The sequence below is a fragment of the Trichosurus vulpecula genome, chromosome 5, assembly GCF_011100635.1.
Source record: "Trichosurus vulpecula isolate mTriVul1 chromosome 5, mTriVul1.pri, whole genome shotgun sequence".
In the NCBI taxonomy this organism is placed as follows: domain Eukaryota; kingdom Metazoa; phylum Chordata; class Mammalia; order Diprotodontia; family Phalangeridae; genus Trichosurus; species Trichosurus vulpecula.
Genome location: NC_050577.1, coordinates 303021336 through 303042424, shown reverse-complemented (window position 1 = coordinate 303042424; position 21089 = coordinate 303021336). Strand labels below are relative to the sequence as shown.

The following is a 21089-nucleotide window of genomic DNA, read 5'->3' as shown; positions in this document are numbered from 1 at the left end:
GAAGAAGGAGGAGGAGGAGGAGGAGGAGGAGGAGGAGGAGGAGGAGGAGGAGGAGGAGGAAGAACAAGAAGAAGAAGAAGAAGAAGAAGAAGAAGAAGAAGAAGAAGAAGAAGAAGAAGAAGAAGAAGAAGAAGAAGAAGAAGAAGAAGAAGAAGAAGGAAGAGGAGGAGGAGGATCCTACAGCACTGGAATGGAAAGGGGTTCAAAGAGGATGTAGGGGGTCCAATATCTCCTTTAGGAAGTCAGAGGGGAAATCAGGCCTGGAGGCCAGGCCTCTGGATTCCCAGCCCTCGGCTCTCTGCCTCTCTCTGGGTGGAGCAGGAGTGTGGACACCCAGTGGAATGTTTCTTCCGGCCTCAGACTTGGCCCCGATCTGCCTTTCCAGGCAATCCACATCATGCCCCTTCACACACTTTCTGCCGTGGCCAAATTGGCTTCCTTGCTGTTCCCTTAATTTGGCAATGCTGCCCCCCATTCCCGTCATGCCCTCCCTCCTCTCTTCTGCTTTTCAGAATCTGCTGTTGTTTCAATCGTGTCTGACTCTCTGTGACCCCATATGGGGTTTTCTTGGCAGACATACTGGAGTGGTTTGCCATTTCCTTCTCCAGTTCATTTTACAAATGAAGAAATTGAGGCAAACAGGGTGAAGTGACTTGCCCAGGGTCACACAGCTAGTAAGTGTCTGAGGCCAGGTTTGTTTGAGTCTTGCTGACTACCCGCCCAGAGATCTGTGCACTTTGGTGCCTCCTAGCGGCCGTGTCAGACTCAGTTGGCTACACAAAGCTCTGCTCAGGCTCGACTTCCTATGGGAAGCCTTCCCTGGTGGCCTCAGGTTTCTAAGTGGCCTTTCCCTCCTCAGACTGCCCTGTCTATACTTAGCTCTGTCTAGGGAGTTCTCTCCTGGGAGAGTGTAAGCTCCCTTTTCTTTGTTTCTCTGTTTCCCAGCCTTGAACTTCCATATAGGAGGTCCCAGATAAATGCTTGGTATATTGGGGCACCTGCTTCCTCCTTTGTAGAATGGGCATGCCTCATTTGGCCACCATTTCTGGAGAGCCCTGGGGTATGGTGCTGAGAAGGTTCTATCTAGGGAGGTCCAAGTGTGGATCTCAAGGGTTCCTGCCCTTGGGATGCTAGAAGCCCACAGCAGAGCCCCCTCCTGCCCTCCCAGGCCATTACCCCCTCCCCCATCCCCCACTTCCTCCGAGGTCTCCTCCCCCAGTTCCTGTTCTTGTCCTTCCTTCCTAGACTGGTTCCACCTTGTGGGGTTGCTGCATGATCTGGGAAAGATCCTTGTTATGGCTGGGGAACCTCAGGTAAGATGTCAGAGGCCAGCCCAGGCACTATCTTTGGGGCTCTGGGTTCTGATCTATGATTTATGGATTCTGGGTTGGGGGTTAGAGGCTGGACTGGTTCTGAACTCTGGGTTCTGAGCAGGGCTCTGGGTTCCAATCTGTGGCTTACAGATTATGGGTTTGGGGTTAGAGGCTGGACTGGTTCTGGGTTCTGAGTTCTGAGCAGGGCTCTGGGTTCCAATCTGTGGTTTACAGATTCTGGATTTGAGGCTGGATTACTTCTGGGCTCTGAGTTCTAGGTTCTGGGTTCTAGGCTAGGATGGGGCTTCAAGCTGAGATTTGGCCACTGGCCATGGGCTTGGGATTCCAAGGGTCCTGGGCTCTCTGCCCTGGGCTGTGAGCTCTTGGCTCTGATCCATTTTGAGGGGTGGCTCAGGGTTTCATAACCTATGGCCACAAGTCCATAACTTTGCCGCCTCCCACATCCCACAGTGGTCAGTTGTCGGAGACACCTTCCCTGTTGGCTGCCGCCCCCAAAAATCTGTTGTCTTTTGGGATTCAACTTTTCAGGACAATCCTGACACCAAGGACCCTCGATACTGGTGACCCTACCCCCTCCCCCAGCCCAGAGATCTCCCCAGTTACATAAGCCCCTGCCCAGGGCCTCCCCTTCTCCCACCCGCAGAGATCTCTTGTACAGCCCTTCCTAGAGATCTTTCATACAGAGGCCCCCCAACCAGAGATCTCTTGTGCAGAGTCCCCCTAACTCCTCAGCACACACACATACAGAACCTTTGCTTTATGTGGCTTTGGGATTAGAGATCTATATGAGCTCTATCCAGGCTCTCACTCCTGAAGAGAGGTCTCTCCTCCAGACCCTTCCCCAAATCTCCTCACCCGGAGACCCCTCCACTTGCACATGAACAAAAGTACACTCCCCCTTCCCCCGGGCCTTTGACCTTCTCCTCATTACCCCTCACCATCTTGACTCTTTCCAGCACTGAGTATGGGATGTATGAGCCCCACTGTGGCCTGGAGAATGTACTGATGTCCTGGGGCCATGATGGTGAGACCTCTCCCCTGCCCTCCACTGCCTCCCCTTCCGCAATCACTTAGGAACTGGTAGGGAGCCCCGAAGTGAAAACAAAGAACCCAGCTCCCCTTTTATAGCTCAGGGTCAGGCCTGCTGTCTATGGGCTCCTGGGGAAAGGGGTTCCAGTTTCTGTAGCATGGAGCCTTGTGGGATCTCTGTCATGGTGATGGCTACTGGATGGGGTCCTCAAGGCTCTGTGGGGTGGTTGCCAGGCCTGTGACCATCTGTCTTTATACAGAGTACATGTATCGAATGATGAAGTTCAACAAATTCTCTCTGCCTCCGGAGGTGAGTGGGGTAAAAGCGTCCACTCCCCAGCCTCCAGCTGCTAAGACTGCAAGGTTCCTAGCTGTCACATGCTAGGCTCTGAGCACCAAGTGACCTCTGAGAGGGGGGATCCATGGGCCTGTGGGGCTGGGACATGCTGGGTCCAGGCTTTCTGGGGACCTAGACCTAGAGTTTGGGAAGGACTGATGATGTATTAGAGCCAGCAAGAGCCTGGCAGATGCTAGGTCCCAGTGGGTGGCCTGGAGGTGGCCTTGGGAACTTACCTGGAGATGCCAGGTCCTGGCTTTCCCAGGGCTTGGTAGGGGCTGAGGCCCAGGATCTGGGCTGGAGAGGAAATGAACTAAGAGACATAATTCCTTCCTCCCTCCCTGTCTAGGCCTTCTACATAATCCGTTTCCACTCCTTCTACCCATGGCACACCGGCGGTGACTACCGCCACCTCTGCAGCCCCTATGACCTCAGCATGCTGCCCTGGGTGCAAGAGTTCAAGTAAGGGCTGGGGAGGGGAACTCAGTGCTGCCCCCCCCCCCCCGGCAGCTCAGGGGACACCAGGGCTATCCTGTTCAGGGCAGGATGTGGGGGATGAGCCTCCTGTCTCTCCTTAGGCCAGAAGAAGCAGCAGGGGTCATTCTGGGCCAGGCTTGGGAGTCCTCAGCTCTGGGCCCTATTCTTCCTCTACCCCAGCCAAGGACCCACTAAGGATTGTCTTCTATAAATAAGTACAAAGGGCACCTTGCTGGGTGCTGGGGATGCAGGAGTGAGGAATGGCATAGGCTCTGCTTCAGGGAGCTTCCAGTCTAGTGGAGGGCTGGTAGTGAGAGTCCAGGAGAGAGGCCTGGCCTTGGAGTCCAGAGACCTGCATCCCAGTTACTTACAAGTGGTGTGATCTTGGGCAAGCAGGGAGGCAGCCTGTGTGATAGAAAGGTCATTCACTGGTCCTGGGGTCATGGGACCTGGGTTCAAATCCAAGGCCGACCAGGGCCATGTGGTCAGAAGAGCTTAGCTGTGACAAATTCCCAGTTCGCCCTATGGGAGGCAGAGCTGGAAGAGATCTTAGGTCAATCTCTTCATTTTACAGTTGGGGAAACTGAGGCAGGTTGCTGAGTGACTCCATGGGTTCATCCCTCTAGAGCTGGAAGGAACCTCAGAGACCCTCTGGTTCAGCCTCCTTATTTTGCTCATGAAGAAATCGAGAATCAGGGAAGGAAGACTCACCCAGGGTCACGCAGGTAGCAAGGGACAGAGGCAGAAAGCCCTCAGTCTCCAGGGCCAGTGCTCTCTGCCTCTGAGCCAGGACAGGGCCTAGAGAGGTGAGGCAAAGCCCCCTGGGCTCCCCCCGCCAATGTCCTGAGTGCAAGGTAGAACCAAGGTAGGTCCAGGTGGAGCCCGAGGAGTCAGCAAAGTACAGGCAAGGGAGACAGAGCCAGAGGCCAAAGGGCAGGAGGGAGCCTGAGGTGCAGCTCCTGAGACACTTCTGCCTGTCACTCTGAGCGCCTCCCTAGGGAAACATGCAGCTGATTCAGGGCATCAAAGGCCCCTATCGTCATTCATTCATTCACCTATGGAACAAGTGATTGCTGGGCAGGATTCTGTGCCAGGAATGTGAGAAGTACAAAGATCAGGGGAGGACTCCTGAGGCCATTATCAGCTATGAACACCTTAGCAGAATTTAGCTGGCCTTAAATTAAATGGGACAGAAGCATGGGGAGGTATGAGGAGCCCCAGGCTGAGAGATCAAGGCAGGTGAGGGGTAGGGGCAGGGGCTGCTCCTTTCCTTCCTGGGGATGCCCGTGCCCACTGCCCCCTTCTCTGTACCTCTTACAGTAAGTTTGATCTCTACACCAAGTCAGAGGACCTGCCAGATGTGACCAAGCTGCGGCCGTACTACCAGGGCCTCATTGACAAATACTGCCCCGGGATCCTCTGCTGGTAATGGCCTCTGCTTGTGTCTGGGCTTGCTCCTTGGCCCTCCTACAGCCTCACCAGGGGCAACCAGCTCCCTCCCTTGTACACAGGCCCCTTTCTACCCTTTCCTCTGGGGGTGGGGGTGGGAATTATCAGCCCAGAGACCGCCACTGGCCATCCCCTCCGCTGACCTCTCCACCTCAGTAGCAGCAGCATCCACATCTCCATTATCTTCATACCCCATTGCAAACTCCATCCCCATCACATTGTCATTGCCAGTCAGCAGGTGCCCATCAATTTCCTGCTGTCCATTTTCACTGTCATTTCCATCCAGCTGAACCACATGCTCCCCTCCGACCATACCTGTAGATTCTTAACACTCCTGCCAAGAAATAAAGAACGCATAGAACCCTAGTGTCTTTTCCTTCATTGTGTCTGGAGAATTAGGGGCCTGGGGGTGAGATCTTGGGGTTCAGGACCTCCTCCTGTAGGAAGGACCTCCTAGGACATTCTCCTAGCTCCCCCCCATATTCTCCTTCTTTCCTCCCTCAACCTCAGAGAGCCTCTATCTGATTGCCACTTCACATTTCTGGTGATGGGGCCTGGCACCCCAAGTTTGGCAGTTAGGAGGGTAGGGACTGGGAAAGGGAAGGCAGAGGATGAGAAGCTCTGAGGATCTTAGAAGCTCTAGACACAGGAGAACGGGATCCTTGAGGACCCCAGCTGATGAACATCCCAGAGACTGGAGAGAGAAGGTGCCTCCCTGCAGGGCCTCCCTCTGCTCCTAAGGGTTCTGGGTTGTTTTCTTTGGACTGCCGATCAGCTCACTTCTTTAATGCTGTCTGGGGACCAACCATGGGCAACCAGATCTCACAGACCCAGGGGGCCCAGGCACATTTTCCCAGCATGCCTGGGTAAGGGCTATGGACCAAAGAAGTAAGAGGTAGCCCTCCCCACCCCACCAAGTGTGCCTGTTCCCTTCATGTTGCAAAGACCTGTCAGTCAGTCAATAAGCACATATTAAGCACCACTATGCTCCAGGCATTGTGCTGTACCACAGAGGGTACAAAGAAAGACAAATGCTAGTCCCTGCCCTTGGGAGCTCCAGTCAATTGGAAAGGACCTTAGGGCTCATCTAGACCGAACCTCTTATTTTACAGAGGTTTGGAGAAGGGAATAGGACTCAGCCAAGGTCATACAAGTAGGAAGTGGTTGTTGGTATGGGAAGCCAGATCCTCTCCTCGGGCTCATGGGCAGCTATGGATTCCATGAAGGCAGCCGGGAAACCTCCCTAAGGCAACAGCAGGGTTTTGTTTTTTAATGAGTTTTGTGCGTCATGACGTCTCTTGGCATCAATCAATCAATTGTCAGGCAACTTAGTTAATAGTCAACAAGCATTTCTTAAATACTTACTTTGTGTGAGGCCTGGTCTTAGCAGGATCAGCCCGATGCTGATTCCTTCCTGCAGAGGAAAGAATGTAGGGCTTTGGGGCATTTCCAGGTTGACTCAGTCAAGGCTAAGTTTTCTCTGCCTCAGTTCTAGTGGAACCTTTGGCCATTCGAAAAAGAAGCAACATTCGTTGTAGAAAGGGTTTACTAGAGAAGTGTCATAGTGGATCATCTAAATCACACACACGCACACACACACACACACACACACACATACACATTGAACCACCAATAAACTGAAGAGCAGCTCATTAAAACTTGTCTGGACAAAATTCAACGGAAAAAAACATCTCTTGTTTCATCTCCTCCATGAATTCTTTTATTTTTTAATTTGCAGAATAAAACAAGCATTTCCACAACATAGTATAATAAAAAAGTGATTGCGCATGAAACTGCAAACCTGTTATTTACAACTTGCTATTCCTTGTAAATATTTAACAAAGTTATTTTGTAAATTTCTTTTTTTCCCTTCCCCTCCCTAGAGATGGCTGCCATTAGACACAGACATGTATATCTATGTAAAATTATTCTATACATACTATTTATCAGTTCTTTCTCTGGATGCAGATAGCATCTTCCTTCACATGCCTTTTCTAGTTAATTTGGGTACTTACGGTAGTCAAAATGATTTCTTTGCTCAAGGTCGGTCTATAAACTGTAAACTGTTACTGTATACAGTGTTCTCTTGGTTCTGCTCATTTCCCTTATTTTGTGCAAGTCTTCCCATGCTTTTCTAAGACAATCGAGCTCATCACTTCTTATAGCATGCTAATATTCCGTCATGATCATACACCACAGCTTATTCAGCCATTCCCCAACTGAAGGGCATTCCTGCAATTTCCAGTTCTTTGCCTTTATGAGAAGAGCTGCTATAAATATTTTAGAACAGATTTTCCTTTTCCCTGATCATCTTTGGAAATAGACCTAGTAGTGGTATTGCTGGGTCAAAGGGTATAGGCAGTTGAATAACTCTTTGGATGTAATTCCAAAGCTCTCTCCAAAATGGTTAGATCAGCTCACAGATCCACCAACAATGAATGTGTTTCCACATGCCCTCCAACATTTGTTACTTTCCTCTTTAATCATTTTAGCCAATCTGATGGGTGTAAAATGACATCTCAAGGCTATTTTAATGAGCATTTCTCTAATCAATAATGATTTAGAGCATTTTTATATGACTATAAATGGTTTTCATTTCTTTATCTAGAAACTGCCTGTTTATATCCTTTGACCATTTATCATTTGGGGAATGACTTGTATACTTCTACATTTTACAAAATTCTTTATATATTTGCAATATGAGACCTTTATCTGAAAAACTGTCTACAATATTCCCTCCCTCCGATTTTTTGCTTTCCTTCTGATCTTGGGTACATTTGTTTGATCTGATCTGTAAAAAACCTTTTAAATTTAATGTAACTGAAATTGTCCATTTTACACCTCGCTCTGCTCTCTATCTCTAGTTTATTCATAAATTGTTCACCTCTCCACAAGTCTGACAAGTAATATGTTCCATGGTATTCCATTTTTCTTGTGATATCTCTCTTTATATGTGGGTCATGCACCCATTTTGACCTTATCTTGGTAAATGATCTAAGATTATTGGTCTATGCCCAGTTTCTGCCAGACTGCTTTCCAGTTTTCCCAATGATTTTTTTTTTTACCAAATAATGAATTCTTATGCCCAAATCTTCATTCTTCACACTTATCAAATACTAGACTGCCACATTTATTTTCTGCTGTAAATTGTATGTCTGATCTGTTCTATTGCTCTACTTTTCTATTTCTTAGCCAGTACCAGCTAACTTTGATAACCACTGCCCCATATTGCAGGTTAAGATCAGGCACTGCTAAACCTCCTTCCTTTACATATTTTTCCCTTAGTTCCTTTGGTATTCTTCACTTTTTGTTTTTCCAAATGAATTTTGTTATTAATTTTTCTAATTCAGTGAAATAAGTTTTGGTAATTTAATTGGGATGGCCTTCAACATATAAATTAGTTTGGGTGGAATTGTGACTTTGATTACGTTGGCCCTACTTACCCACAAACAATGAATATTTCTCCAATGATTTAAATCTAATTTTATTTGTATAGAAAGTTTTTTATAATTTTGTTTCTATAGCTCCTGGGTTTATTTTGGAAGGTGTACTCCCAGGTATTTTAGACTGTTGAATCACTTTAAATGGGGTATCTCTTACTGTCTCTTCTTACAGGGTTTTGTTTGTGATATATAGGAATACCGATGATTTCTGTGGATTTATTTTATATCCTGCTCCTTTGTTAAAATTATTGTTTTGACTAACTTTTTAGTTAAACCTGAGATTTCCAAGTATATCATCCTCAAAAAGAGACCATTTTATCACCTCATTCCCCATTCTGTTTCCTTCTATTTCTTCTTTCATCGCTCTTGCTAGGATTTCCAATACAATATTGATTAATATTGGTAACAGCAGGGGCATCCTTGTTTCACACCTGATCTTACTGGGAAATAATGTTTGCTAATAGTTTTATTATAAATACCTTTTTATCAATTTATGGAAAAATCCATTTATACCTATACTTTCAAGTGTTTTTAATAGAAGTAAGTGTTGTACTTTATCAAAAGCTTTTTCTGCATCTATTAATATAATCATATGATTAAAAAACTTTTCTTATTGATTTTCCACAAATTCTAGTTTATCTGTGCCCAAGCTGTGTTTTTCTTTGAGACTTTTCTTGTGGCTCTTTAGAGTTATTTTCTTCTTCTGGGTTTGTGTCTCGAGCCTCTCTCTCACCATAATAGCTTTTTATTTGTTCCTGTTTGCTCATTTTACCAGCCTCTTTCTTGATTTCAGGCTTTATGTTAGGGTCAGGCTCTTTGTCCTTCTACAGGAAATGTCTGAGCCAGTCCTGCTGCCACCACTACCTTCTTAGTCTGAGCTCTATAAGTTTCTGACCTGGGTTTAAGTCTGAGCCACAGACCTTTGGGCTTACCCCATTTGGAGTTCCAGTAGACTGCTGCTGGCCTCAGCAGTTGTTAGCCATCTAGAAAGCCCTGCTGATTCAGAGAGACAGAAGTGTGGGCTTCCCTTTGGTCTGGGATTCCTGCTCTTATTGTACCTCTACAGGTTTCAGATGCAGCTAGAAACGGGAACTGAGGCCCTGCTCTGCTCCTGATGTCCCAGCCACCCAGCTGCTGCTTACTTTTGAATTCTTTTTCTTGCTGAATATACAGCCCAGGGTCCCCTCCCATTTCTCATCCTAGGATGCCACCTTGATACACAGGTCCCCTCCACAGTCAGTCCTGGATCTTTGACATAGAAGTAGAGAGTAAACAACTGAGCTGCCAGTTGGCCCGAGTTTAGGTTCTTCTCTGGTGGATCTGGGACCACTTCTTGCCCAGGTGCACAGCTCCTCCCTGACCTGGAATGCTCAAAGCACTGTTCTGGCCAGACCCAGCCCTGAGTCCTCAGGCCTCACCCTATGTTGACCATGGATGGCAAAATGATTCATTGTGCTTTTTTCTTGGATTTCCCAACAGGATTTGGTTCAGTGCGTTTTCTAGATCTGCTTGGAGGAGAGTTCTTTTTTTGGGGGGTGGTGGTGGTGGTGGCAGAGCTCTCTATTTCTTCCTGCTACTCTACCATCTTGGCTGGCTGCTAATTCATTTTTAAAAGACATTTACTGAAGATAGGAGCAAGCACAGGGGATGGATGCTGAAAACAAGAGTGTGGCAAAGCACTACGAGGCCAAGGCTGGCAATGGTAAAGCTCCCAATGAGCTGACGCCAGGGTAGAAAGCTTAACATTACAAAAAGATATACTGGATTTAAAGATATAGTGGAGGAAAGAGGAGGTTTAAGGGAGGGCTACTAGGACCACAGCTTGGGGTGGATGGATGATTACCAATAACAGAGAGAAAGTAGGCAGAACCACCCACACTGGCAATTTGGCTTCTCTTTTCTCTGACGTGGAAAATATCCTTTGGACCAGAAAGACAGAACAACAATGGCTCAGAGATAATCTGACATCCAAGACTTCTTAGCCTCAGCTTCCTGATCTGTAAAATGGATGGAGATCACGTGTGGTCTTCCCCACTGGAGGACGAGCTTTGTGGGACACGAGATAGAAATACGGGTAGGTAGCTAAAGGGAGCAGACAAGACAAGCCTCCCAGTTACTCAATGTGCAATCTTTACCTGAGCCACCAGGTGGTGCTCCAAGTCCTGAACTAACTGCCCAACTTCCATGCCCTGGCTTATGCCCTCACCCCACCCGATGCCTATCTCCTTCCCCTGCCCTTCCTTGTGGCCCCAATCATTCACAAGTGGACACATTCACTGACATACAAGTAGGCTTTCACCCCTGATCAGTGCCCAGCTCCCTGTAAAGTTTGAGATTTCACCTCCCTAGCCATAGACTCCTGTCATGAGGCCCCCTCCCTGCAAGGATCTTGGTGGGGAAGAGTGTTTCTCCTTTGCCTTGATTTCAAAGTCTTGAGGGAAGGGGAACTACTCACGTCTCCACTCTCCAGCTCTGGCCCGTCAAGGGAGCAGCCCTCCTCTGAAACTGCTTCAAGCATCAAGAGGTCTCTTCTTTATGGGTCTCCAAGTATCTCGGGCATCACCCAGGGTCACTCCTCCCCCAGGCTGGGGCTGGTGTGTGTGTGTGTGTGTGTGTGTGTGTGTGTGTGTGTGTGTGTGTGTGAGTGAAATCTCCAGGGTGTCCAGCCCCACACCATAAGTGCTCTGTGTTTCTCAAGGGGTGACTGGGATGTTTTGTATTCAGAAGGCGCCTCTTTGTTGCTGTTCTTCATTTTTGCAATTTTATTTGATTTCTCCTTGTTTTGAAGTGTCTCACTGTAGCACAATGTCAGATGGCTTTAGGTACCTTATAGTTCATCCCCAGGGGCTACTCAGTCCCATGCTGCCCACCAATTGAACCCTGACAAAGTGGGAACAGTGCCCTGGGGAGGAGGAAGTGGAGAAAGAGGAAAAGGAAGGAGAGGAGGAGGCAAAGGAGGAAGAAGAGGAGGAGACAAGAAAGAGAAGAGGGAAGAAAAGAAGGAAGAGGAGGGAGGAGAAGGAGGAAGAAGAAGGAGGAAGAGGAGGGAGGAGAAGGAAGGAGAAGGGGAGGAGAAGGAAGGAGAGGGGGAGGAGAAGGAGAGAAGGAAGGGGAGGGGGAGGAGAAGGAAGGAGAGGGGGAGGAGAAGGAAGAAGGGGGGAGGAGAAAGAAGGAGAAGGGGAGGAAGGAGAAGGAGGAAGAAGATGGGAGGAAGTGGAGGGAGGAAAAAGAGGAAGATGGGGAGGAGAAGGAAGGAGAAGGGGAGGAAGGGGAAGGAGGAAGAAGATGGGAGGAAGAGGAAGGAGGAAAAGAAAACTCTTGGGCAAAGGGAGTGAAGTGGGGATGCTGCCCTTAGATTTGTTGGAAGGCTGAAATGAGATAAGGTGTGCCAAATAGGACTCAAAAGCTCTAAATGAGTGCCTATGATGACCATTTCCATTTCTGACAGACTTAGATGAGAGGAATATTGTAAAAAGTTTTTTTTAGCAGGGCATTTACTAATATTAGCAAAGCCTCTCTTGCTTTAGAGAAGATGGAAGGAAGTGGGTTAAATAACAGCTGGGAGACCTCAGACCTACCTGAGTAGCTGTGCCCAAAGAGTAGCCATTAATGGTGTGGTCTCGATTTGGAGGGAGGTCTCTAGTGGAGTACCCCAGGGATCTGAGCTTGACTCTGTGCTGTTTCCCATTTTTATCAATTGCTTGGATAAAGGCAGTGGGGCATTCTTAGTGACTGACAATATTGCAAAGCTGGGAGGGAGAGGCATGCCTCAGGAGGACTGAATCATCAGGACACATGGAGGTCTGGATTAGCTGAAGCATTAGGCCAAGCCTAGTCAAATCAAATTACATAGAGGCAATGAAAAGTCTCACATGTAGGATTTGGAAAATGTCCGCTTAAGAAGTCCGTGCTGGGGGAGGCTGCTGAGACAGCTGTTTGTCAGAAAAAGAGCCGGGGGCACAGAGGGTCTGCAAGTGACATGTGAGTCAGCAGGGAAACATGACAGCTGAAAACTCACAGCAATCTGGGGAAAAAAGAAACTTTATTGCCACCTCTTGTCTCTCCAGTGCCCAAGTTTCTCCCTGGGTGCCTCTTCCTGTCCTTGACATGAAGCCATCCCTTACAACAAAGAAGTTTTTTAAAAAAGAGAAAGGAGAAAAATCAGCAAAACCATTGAAGACACTACAAAACCTGGTGATCGCTGCCATGTTCCGTGATCTCCGTACTCTCATTCCTCTCCCCATCTCGCCAAAGGAGGTGTCTTCAGTGAAGTTGTAGGTTACGTTGAAAGGCACAGAATCCAAATAAAAGGAAACTGCCCTGCTTAGATTTCAGCAGGATGATTGCGTTCCATTCTGGGATCCACACCTTAGCAATGACATTGATCAGCCGGACAGTCCCAGAGGATGGCAGCCTGCCTGTTTCAGGGCCTTGACATCCTGCCTGGGAAGACTGACTGGAAAAAGCAGGGAGAAGAGAGGAGGAGGGATGTGTGATAGCTGTCTTCAAGTGCTTCAAAAGGCTGTTCAGCAATCAGACACTTACTAGCCGTGTGTCCCTGGGCAAGTCACTTAACCCTGTTTTTCTCAGTTTCCTCATCTGTAAAATGAGTCAGAGAAGGTAATGGCAAACCACTCCGGTATCTTTGCCAAGAAAATTCCAAATAGGGTCACAGAGAGTCTGACCCAACTGAAACCGCTGAACAACAACAACAAAAGAGAGAGAGAATAACTTTTGACAGAGAGAAAGATGGGAAGAGGAGAAGGGAGAGAGAAAGAAAGGGAAGAGGGAGGGTGGGAAGAAAAGAGACAGGGAGAGACAAAGAGATAGAGAGAGAGGTGGGAGAGACAGAGAAACAGAGGGGGGAGAGACAGAGAATGAGAGAGAGAGAAGAGAGAGAGAAAGAGGGGGAGGAGGAGAGAGAGATAGAGACAGAGAGAGAGACAGAGATAGAGAAAGAATCTTTAGTCAGTCCTGGAAACGGTGTGCAGTGAATAATCTTAACTTGACACTCAAAATAGCCTTGCTAAAATAAATAAATACATAAAACCCCACTATGTTCTAAAAATTGAAAAGCTGTTCCCTGTAGAGTTGCTCCTCTGTGAACCAGTGGACCAGACTACTCCATGCGGAAACTTCCTGGCTTTGGGATCAAACTGTTCACCAGAACTCTTTGAGTCCTCAGCCACTGACTTTCCCTGCTTAAGACTTAAGACTTAAGGCTTCCTGTCATAGCACGAATCAGAATCTCGGTAAACTACATGGCATTGAAATCCTGGCCCCCTGGGCCCCTCAGGGAACCTCCTCCCCCTCCACCCCCACCCCCAGCTTGGTCTCATGGTCATCTGGGCACATCAGGCCCTCCTGCTCCTCAGATCACCCCCAAAGGGGCTACCTCTGCATGGCTAGGTTCAGCTCTTGTTCACTGATCACAGGTCTTTGAGAGGTTAGGGCTTGGTGGCCCCTGTTTCTTTCTCAGGGAATTCTCATGAGCTTCTCTCTCAAGGTGCTCCCCACAAGCAGCATAAGGCCCATGAATGCTGCTTCATGGCACCTCTGGGATCCTCATGAAGTCACTTTGGCCAGCTCTTAGGTTCTTCTCTTAGAATGACTCTTAATCTTCCCTCTTATGAGTTGCATCTTTTTTTTTTTTAATCAGATTGGGGCAAGTAGGTAGAGTGGTGGTAGATAGAGCACTGGCTCTGGAGTCAGGAAGAGGTGAGTTCGAATCCTGCCTCAGACACTAACTAGTTATGAGATCCCTGGCAAGTCATTTAACCTGTCTGCCTCAGTTTCCTCATCAGTAAAATAGCACCTGCCTCCCAGGGTTGTTGAGAGAATTAAATGAGATAATATTTGTAAAGCAGTTTGCCAAGTGTGCTATAAATGCTATCTATGGTTCTCCCTGTCATCATTACTGATACTAGATTTCATTTGCAGCGAAAATGCCCAAACATGTGGCTTCATTTCCCAGGCTGCAGCGCCATCTGTTGTCTACTAGACAGGACTTTACGTTCAGAGTTATGTTTATACATGGTCTAAAAACTGATTCTTTTGTATTTTATTTTTCAATGAACAAGCATTTATTTTCTCCCTTTCTTACCCTTTCAATTTAAAACAAAAGAAGAAAAACAAAACCCTTGGAATAAATATACATAATCGATCAAAATAAATCTCACATCAGACAGGTCCAAAATGTGGGCATCTGTCTATGTCTTAGGTTCATCTCCTCTCTGACAGGAGTGGGCAGCATTTCTTCAGGGGTCCTCTGGAATTGTGGGTGGTCATTGCATTGAACAGAGTTCTGAAGTCTTTCCAAGTTATTCCTCTTTACGAGGTTGCTACTGCGTACGTTGCTTTCCTGGTTCCGCTCACTTCCTTCTGCATCAGTTCATATAAGCTTTCCCAAGTTTCTCTGAAACCATTCCCTTCATCATTTTTACAGCGTAGATGTAGTCCATCACATTTATACAACACAATTTATTCAGCTGTTGCCCAATTAATGGGAAAATGGTGTGATTTTTAGCAGCCTCTGCTGGATTGTTTGTTTCTCTGCCACCAACCACCATGGAATCAGAAAAAGGCCACACAAGACACACAGCTCATTTAAATTTTTTTCTTTGCTCATGGGTGATTGTGGCCAAGAATTCACCACTCAGTGGCTACCTGGTGGTCCCTCTATGCTTAGCTAAGACAGCAGAGGCAGTATATGGTCAGGAGAGAATGCCCAACCTTTCCAGCTTCCCAGAACCAACCAGAAATTTTGCCCTTATCTGGAGCAGCTTTCCAGATCCCAGGATCACTACCATTCCATGATGGGTCCAACCGTTCCCATGATGGGAAGTGGCAGTCAGGATTAAACCTAAGGTCCTCTGCCTCCAAATCCAGGGCTCTTTCTACTCCCTTCTGAAAGTCATTTTGTGCTGCTACAGTGATGAGGCCCTGGGCATGGTTGAGTGCTGTGGAGACAGAGAAGAGGGGGCAGATGGTAGAGCTTTGCTCTGCCCCTTGCTGCCCTCACCTCCATGGCAAAACGATGGAGGGATGACAACTCTTCTTGTTAACAGGTGTATGCTGGACAGCAACTCCAAGAGCAGAGTAATGGGCTTTCACTGTTCCCAATGTCCCCACATGAAAGAACAGTCTCACACTGTCCCCTCCCAGTGCAGTGACCAGGCTAGTTCCCATTAATGGGGACTCCATTATCATTGAACCATGTTTGGAAGGTAATGCTGGAGGATACATGGCCAATGACTTTTTAAGTGCTCTGCAGTCATTAAGCTCACCCTCATTCTCCCTTGGTGGGGCCCACCTGACTCTTCCGTCATTTTTGTTCAGCCAGCCAACCTGAACTATGGCACCAAAGCTGTTCTGGAAAGTTTAGGAATGGTAGTCAATGGCACAATTTCTCTGAGACTATGGGGTTCCATTCAAATAGACCCCTCTCCCAGATTAGAACAATGGCTTTTTTTTAGTATGGGAGTAACTTGGGATCATTGAAAGTTGTTGTACGATTTCACAAATGCAATCCAACTCATTCTCCCATTTAGTTCTTGTTGAAGACCATTGTCCATCCTGTCCACAGGATCCGTTATAGATATATGTACTAATAATTAGTGTTATAGCCAGGACAATAAGTGTGCTTGGCGTTTCCTGTATAGCTAGTTAGGGCAATCTCTTTTAAATCATTATGTATCTATTGCTGATGTGCTGGAGTACTTTGGGGCCTGCTGCAATCAGCCTGATGTCGTATGTCACCAAGAGCATCTGAAGGACCTTGCCATCTTCCAACTGAATCCTTTGAAGGATGGTGAAAGTAGCAAACACCTTTGGGCACCTTTGTCTTTTATATCTGGTTTGATATAATCAATAGATCCTTATGTTTACGTCATTCAGAAGATCTCTGTGACCATAATGAACAGAGACTCTTCTCTAATCTAATGCATTGAAGATACCTTGGGTGATAAGAGCATTTGAGTGTGCATACACATACACATATACACAGATATTTGTATTTATCAAATAATAAAAATAGAAGGATCTGTTTTTCTCTGCTCCTGTCACTTAATTGTATGTCTATAAAGATGTGATCTCCTGTAGAAGACTGTTCCTAAAGCCTCTGCCCCTTGCTTTCTCCTATTTTTAAAAATCAAGAATATTTTCTTTGTGTGTAGATCATTCCCATAAAGAAGTCATAGAAATAGAAGAGAAAGTATATATGCTTGTAATTGCTTATGTCCTCTCACCTGCCTGCTTCCAGTCATTATTTATCTTTTTTCTTTCCAAGAGCTTGAAAATCGATCCTTAATGTTTTCAAAAGTGTGTGATCTCCAGCATGAATTTCCTTTGTATATAATATGCTTGGTCTGGCTCAACAGAATATGTTGTTTTTTCAGAATATTTACTCTGTATGTACAGTTGGGCTTCCCTTGTTCATCACAAGATGTCTTCAACATTTGGAGGCATTTTCCAACTTTAATAGCTTAAAGCCACACAAAGACATTGGAGACATCCTGTTTTGAATTCCAGCATCTTCTTTTATTTTTTTTTGTCCTCTTGAATTGTCTTGTAGCATCCACCTTGTTAGACTTCTCCAGGGGGATGTCCCCTTAAATTCAACATGCTCAAAACAGAACTTAACACTCTCCTCCTCCTAAACCAGCTGTCCCCTCAAATCTCCATATTTCTGTTGAGAACACCAGCATTTTTCTAGTCACCCCGTTTTGTAATCTCAGATTCAGCCTTGACTCTTCCTTCCCTCTTACCCCAAATATCTAGTCAGATGCCAAGTCTAGCTAATACTACCTCCACAATATTGCTACCATTTATCTTATTTGTATGGCCATCACCTTAGTTCAGACCCTCCTCACCCTTATCTAGACTACTGCAACTGATCCCAAATTGGTTTCCCTGCTTCTAATCTTTCCAATCCACTCTCCATACATTCAGCAAAACAATATTTCTAAAACGTGGGATTATGTCATCCCTCTCTCCCTCCACTCAAAAATGTTCAGAATTTCGTTTTACCTCTGGTTCAAAGTACAGATTCCTCAGTCTGATATTTAACATGCTTGACAACCTCTTTTCTGCCTGTCTTTCCAGATTTATTTCATGTTGTTCTTCTGTAAGCTCTAAATTTTTAATAGGTGGTCTTTTTCTCAGCCTTTTGTGATTTTTTTTTTTTTTGTTGTTTAGTAGTTTTATGTTACGTCCAGTTCTTTGTGACCATTTTTGAGGTTTTCTCAACAAAGATACTGGAGTAGTTTGCCATTTCCTCCTCCAGCTCATTTTACAGGTGAGGAAACTGAGGCAAAGAGGGTTAAGTGACTTGCCCAGGATCAGACAGGTAAGTATCTCAAGCTGGATTTGAACACAGGTCCACCTGACTCCAAGTCTGGCACTCTATCCATTTATCCACCGTACCATCTAGTCGCCTAGGTTTAAGGTATTAGAGTTCAAATATGGCAGAGCCACTGTCACTGATGATGAAAATTGTTTGCTGTATATCTCCAATGCCCCCCCAAAGAGGTCTTCTATGTGCCAAACAGCAGCATTTTTTGTACCAGTAAAGAACAGAAAATAAATAAAATGTCCTTCAAAGAAGAGATGACTAACAAATTGTAGTACATGAGTGTAATGGAATGTTGCTGTGTATCAGAAGCAGTGATTAGGATGAATACAGAGAAGCAGAAGATTTATATGAATCTACGTGAAGTAAGCAAAATCAGGAAACAATATATGCAATATAATTGCAGCTATGTAAATGGAAGGAATATAAACGGAACACTGTGTAATTATAATGTTCAAGCAAGCCCAGAAAAAGAAGATAATGTACTTTCCTGCCTTGTTTGCAGCGGTAGAGAAGTATGACTGTAGAACATTACATCAATCATTAGATTCGCTTTTGCCACACTGCTTCTCTGTCTGTCTCTCTCGCGTCACTGTATCTCTCTCTCCTTTCTCTCTCTCTCCTCTATCTCTTTCTTCTCTCTCTCCTCTCTCTCCCCTGTCCTCTCTCTGTCTCTCTGTCTCTCCTCTCTATGTCTTTCCCTCTCTCACTGTTATCTATCTCTATCTCTCTCTTCTCTCTCTGTCTGTCTCTTTGGGGAGGGAGAGCAATATATTGAAAATGAAGGTGATGTAAAAACAAAGATGTCAATTTTTAAAAAAAAAGAATATAGTTCTCTGGAGAAATGTTGGTCAATCTGTTTCATTTTTCATTGATTTGTTGCCCTCCTTCCTCCTTCCACTTTCATCTGTAAATACTCTTAGCTTGATTGGGTTTGTCATTTGCATTCTGTAGACATGTTTTCTTTTCAACATTCTTCACTGTGTTGTGAAGTGATATGGTTCATAACCTTATTCCCTCTCCTCCTAAAATATAAACCGAGTTTATATTTTAAATGAGTATTATCCTGAGCTGCCACATGTCTGCTTGGCAAGGGGATCAAAGGTTTGTTGTCTGAGGTAATTTCTAGGTAATTTTGGCCTCTTTATTGTGATAATTCTTTCATGTCTCTAACTTCTGTAGGAGATGTTGATAATCAGAACCAATGTCTTATTTCATCCATTTCCCATTTTTCAGCATGAATGACTCACTTGAATAGGTCAGGCTGGAGTTGTTATAATTGGCTAGAATGTTTTCTCCTCATTGTGCTTTCTTCCAGATTAGAGTCAATTTTGTTAAACCTTTGCTGTATTCGTTGATGGTCCAAGTGCATACAGAGAGCTGATTCAGAAGTTATTTTAGCATCAGTATCCAGTTGTTTCCTGTTCAGTCTGCCTTCAATTTCATTACTTTGGTGATGCATGGAACTTGTCATGTCCCAAGAGTGCTCATCCTTTTCAGGAATTTGGCTTCTGTGTGGTCTGGCAACCCTTGGCTCCTTTCATTTCTTAGTCTCAAACCATGTTTTCCAACACATTTGTCAACATCCTTTACTTTGAAGTTGTTGAGTATCTATATATATATATATATATGTTAGCTTGGCTTTGGATGGTGTTGATTGTTTCTTGCAGCTCTATCTTTTTATTCTTTGCAATATATGTTGGTTCATGAGGTTCATGACCTTGATGGTCATCTTCTTACTCACTTAGGGGAGTGATGCCAGATGAGACGGCCAACAGTTCGGTAAGATGATGTCTTCTTCACTCTGGGTGTTCCATCAACAAGTAACATTCGTTAAGCTCCTATTATGCTTCTGACATTGTTCCAGGCCTTCAGTACAAAGACAAAAGTTAATCAGTCCCTGGCTTCAAGGAGCTTACAAGGTAGTAAGGACATACATACATACATATATGTTACATGTAATATATATGTATGTATACACACAGAGAAACATACAAAATAGACACAAGGCAAAGTCCAGCAATTCCATTCTGCTCCTCTCCAAGTAGAACCTTCGGGCCTTCCTTCTGTCTAAGCCACACTTCCTTTTGTCAGCTGGCTTCCCTTAGAGAGAAGGCAATCTGGACACCTCTAGATTCTTTCAGTAGGACACAAACTCTCTGGTTGTTGGACAGGAATCTCACATCTAGAGTGCCACCAGTTATTGTTTATGGTTGATCCAAAGACTGACTCATAGCATCTTTGCTGCCTTCCTACTTCCTCATCCACCGTTCCTCAGAGAAGTGGGGGGAGGGTCACCAAAGTCTGATGACCATGATTATATATTTCTTTGAGCCTTGGGTCACCATGGCTAAAGAATTCATCTACTCCTGGTCAATCTCCTGGTGATGAGCCTTGGAAAGCAGAAGTGGACTATCTGGAAGCCTTTCCAGCTTGGCCACAGCCATTACCCCAGCCTCTCAGGTTTGTAACTTCAGTGTTATCCACAGCTCCCTGCTCGCCCCCTTCCCCCACTCCACTACATCCGATCAGTTGCCAGATTTTGTCATTTTTGCCTCACATCTTTCCCTTTCACTCCGCTCGAGCAGCACTGCCCACTATGTGACTCCCCTGGCCTCTTTTCAGGCCCTCTCTTATTACTTCTTACCTGGACTATTGTAACAGCTGCTGTTTACTGCCCCCTTTTCAAGTCTCTCCCCACTTCGGTCCATTCTCATTCAGGATGAAGTGATCTTCCTAATGCAAAGGTCTGACCATGTTGTTCCCTCTCACTCAATAACTTTCTGTGGCTCCCTATCACCGTTATGATCAAAAACAAACTCCTGCATGTGGCATTTTAAGCTCCTGGCTATGTAGTCCTTCCCTATCTATCTGATCTTCTTATACCTTGCTCTCCTCCACACGCTCTACCATTCATCTTCATCACATGCCTTTCATGACACAATACTTCCACCTCCCATTTTCCACCTCCCATATCCCACCTCCATGCCTTTGCTCCAGGTGTTCCCCATGACTGCAGTGCTTCCTCTTCACCTCTGCCTATTTCAAAGCAGAGCTCAAGTGTCATCTCCTCTAATAGCTTTTCCTGATTCCTCTGCATCTCTCCCCAAGCCACCTTGTATTCACTGGGTCTATTTCTACCTCTATCTGGACATGTTGGCTCTTCCATTTGAATGTAAGCTGTGTGAAGAAGGGGACTGTTTCATTTTGTCTAGGTATGCCCATGCCTAGTGTGGTGCCTGGCACATAGTAGGTGCTTAGTAAGTGCTTGCTTGATGGATGGATTAAAAACTTCCAGTGCTTGTACTTCACTGATGCCATAGCTTTCAAGCATGCAGGGTTACCTCAGGCCATGATGGAGTCCAAAGTCATGTGGCTGGGAAGCAGTAGCATCAGGATTTGAGCCCAAGTCTTCTGACTCCAAAGCCAAGGCCCTCTCCACTGTGCCTTCTAAGCCATTCTATTTAGTTGGAGTAGTGAAGACCTACACTAGAACAGGGGACTTGGGGATGGAGGAGAGGGAACAGATGGCTGAGTGTTCTACACTCCCTCCCACAGTCACCCCCCAGGGCTTCTCACCTGGGAGGCAAAGGGATCATGCCCTGGTTTGTGAGGGGATATGAACTCCCAGTGCCGAGCAAGGGGCTCTCAGTGTTCCCACTCTGCCTAGT

General features: G+C 45.9%; 1 protein-coding gene across 1 annotated transcript; it reads left to right on the top strand.

The window, feature by feature from the left end:
* Positions 1-1245: 1245 nt before the first annotated feature.
* On the top strand, positions 1246-4992 carry MIOX (myo-inositol oxygenase; the record flags this gene model as incomplete). Its single annotated transcript, XM_036761840.1, is given in 6 exon segments — positions 1246-1313; positions 1785-1894; positions 2291-2358; positions 2624-2673; positions 3050-3162; positions 4498-4992. Coding segments are annotated over 6 exon segments (518 nt in total), but the record flags the coding sequence as incomplete, so codon positions are not given.
* Between the last annotated feature and the right edge of the window lie 16097 nt (positions 4993-21089).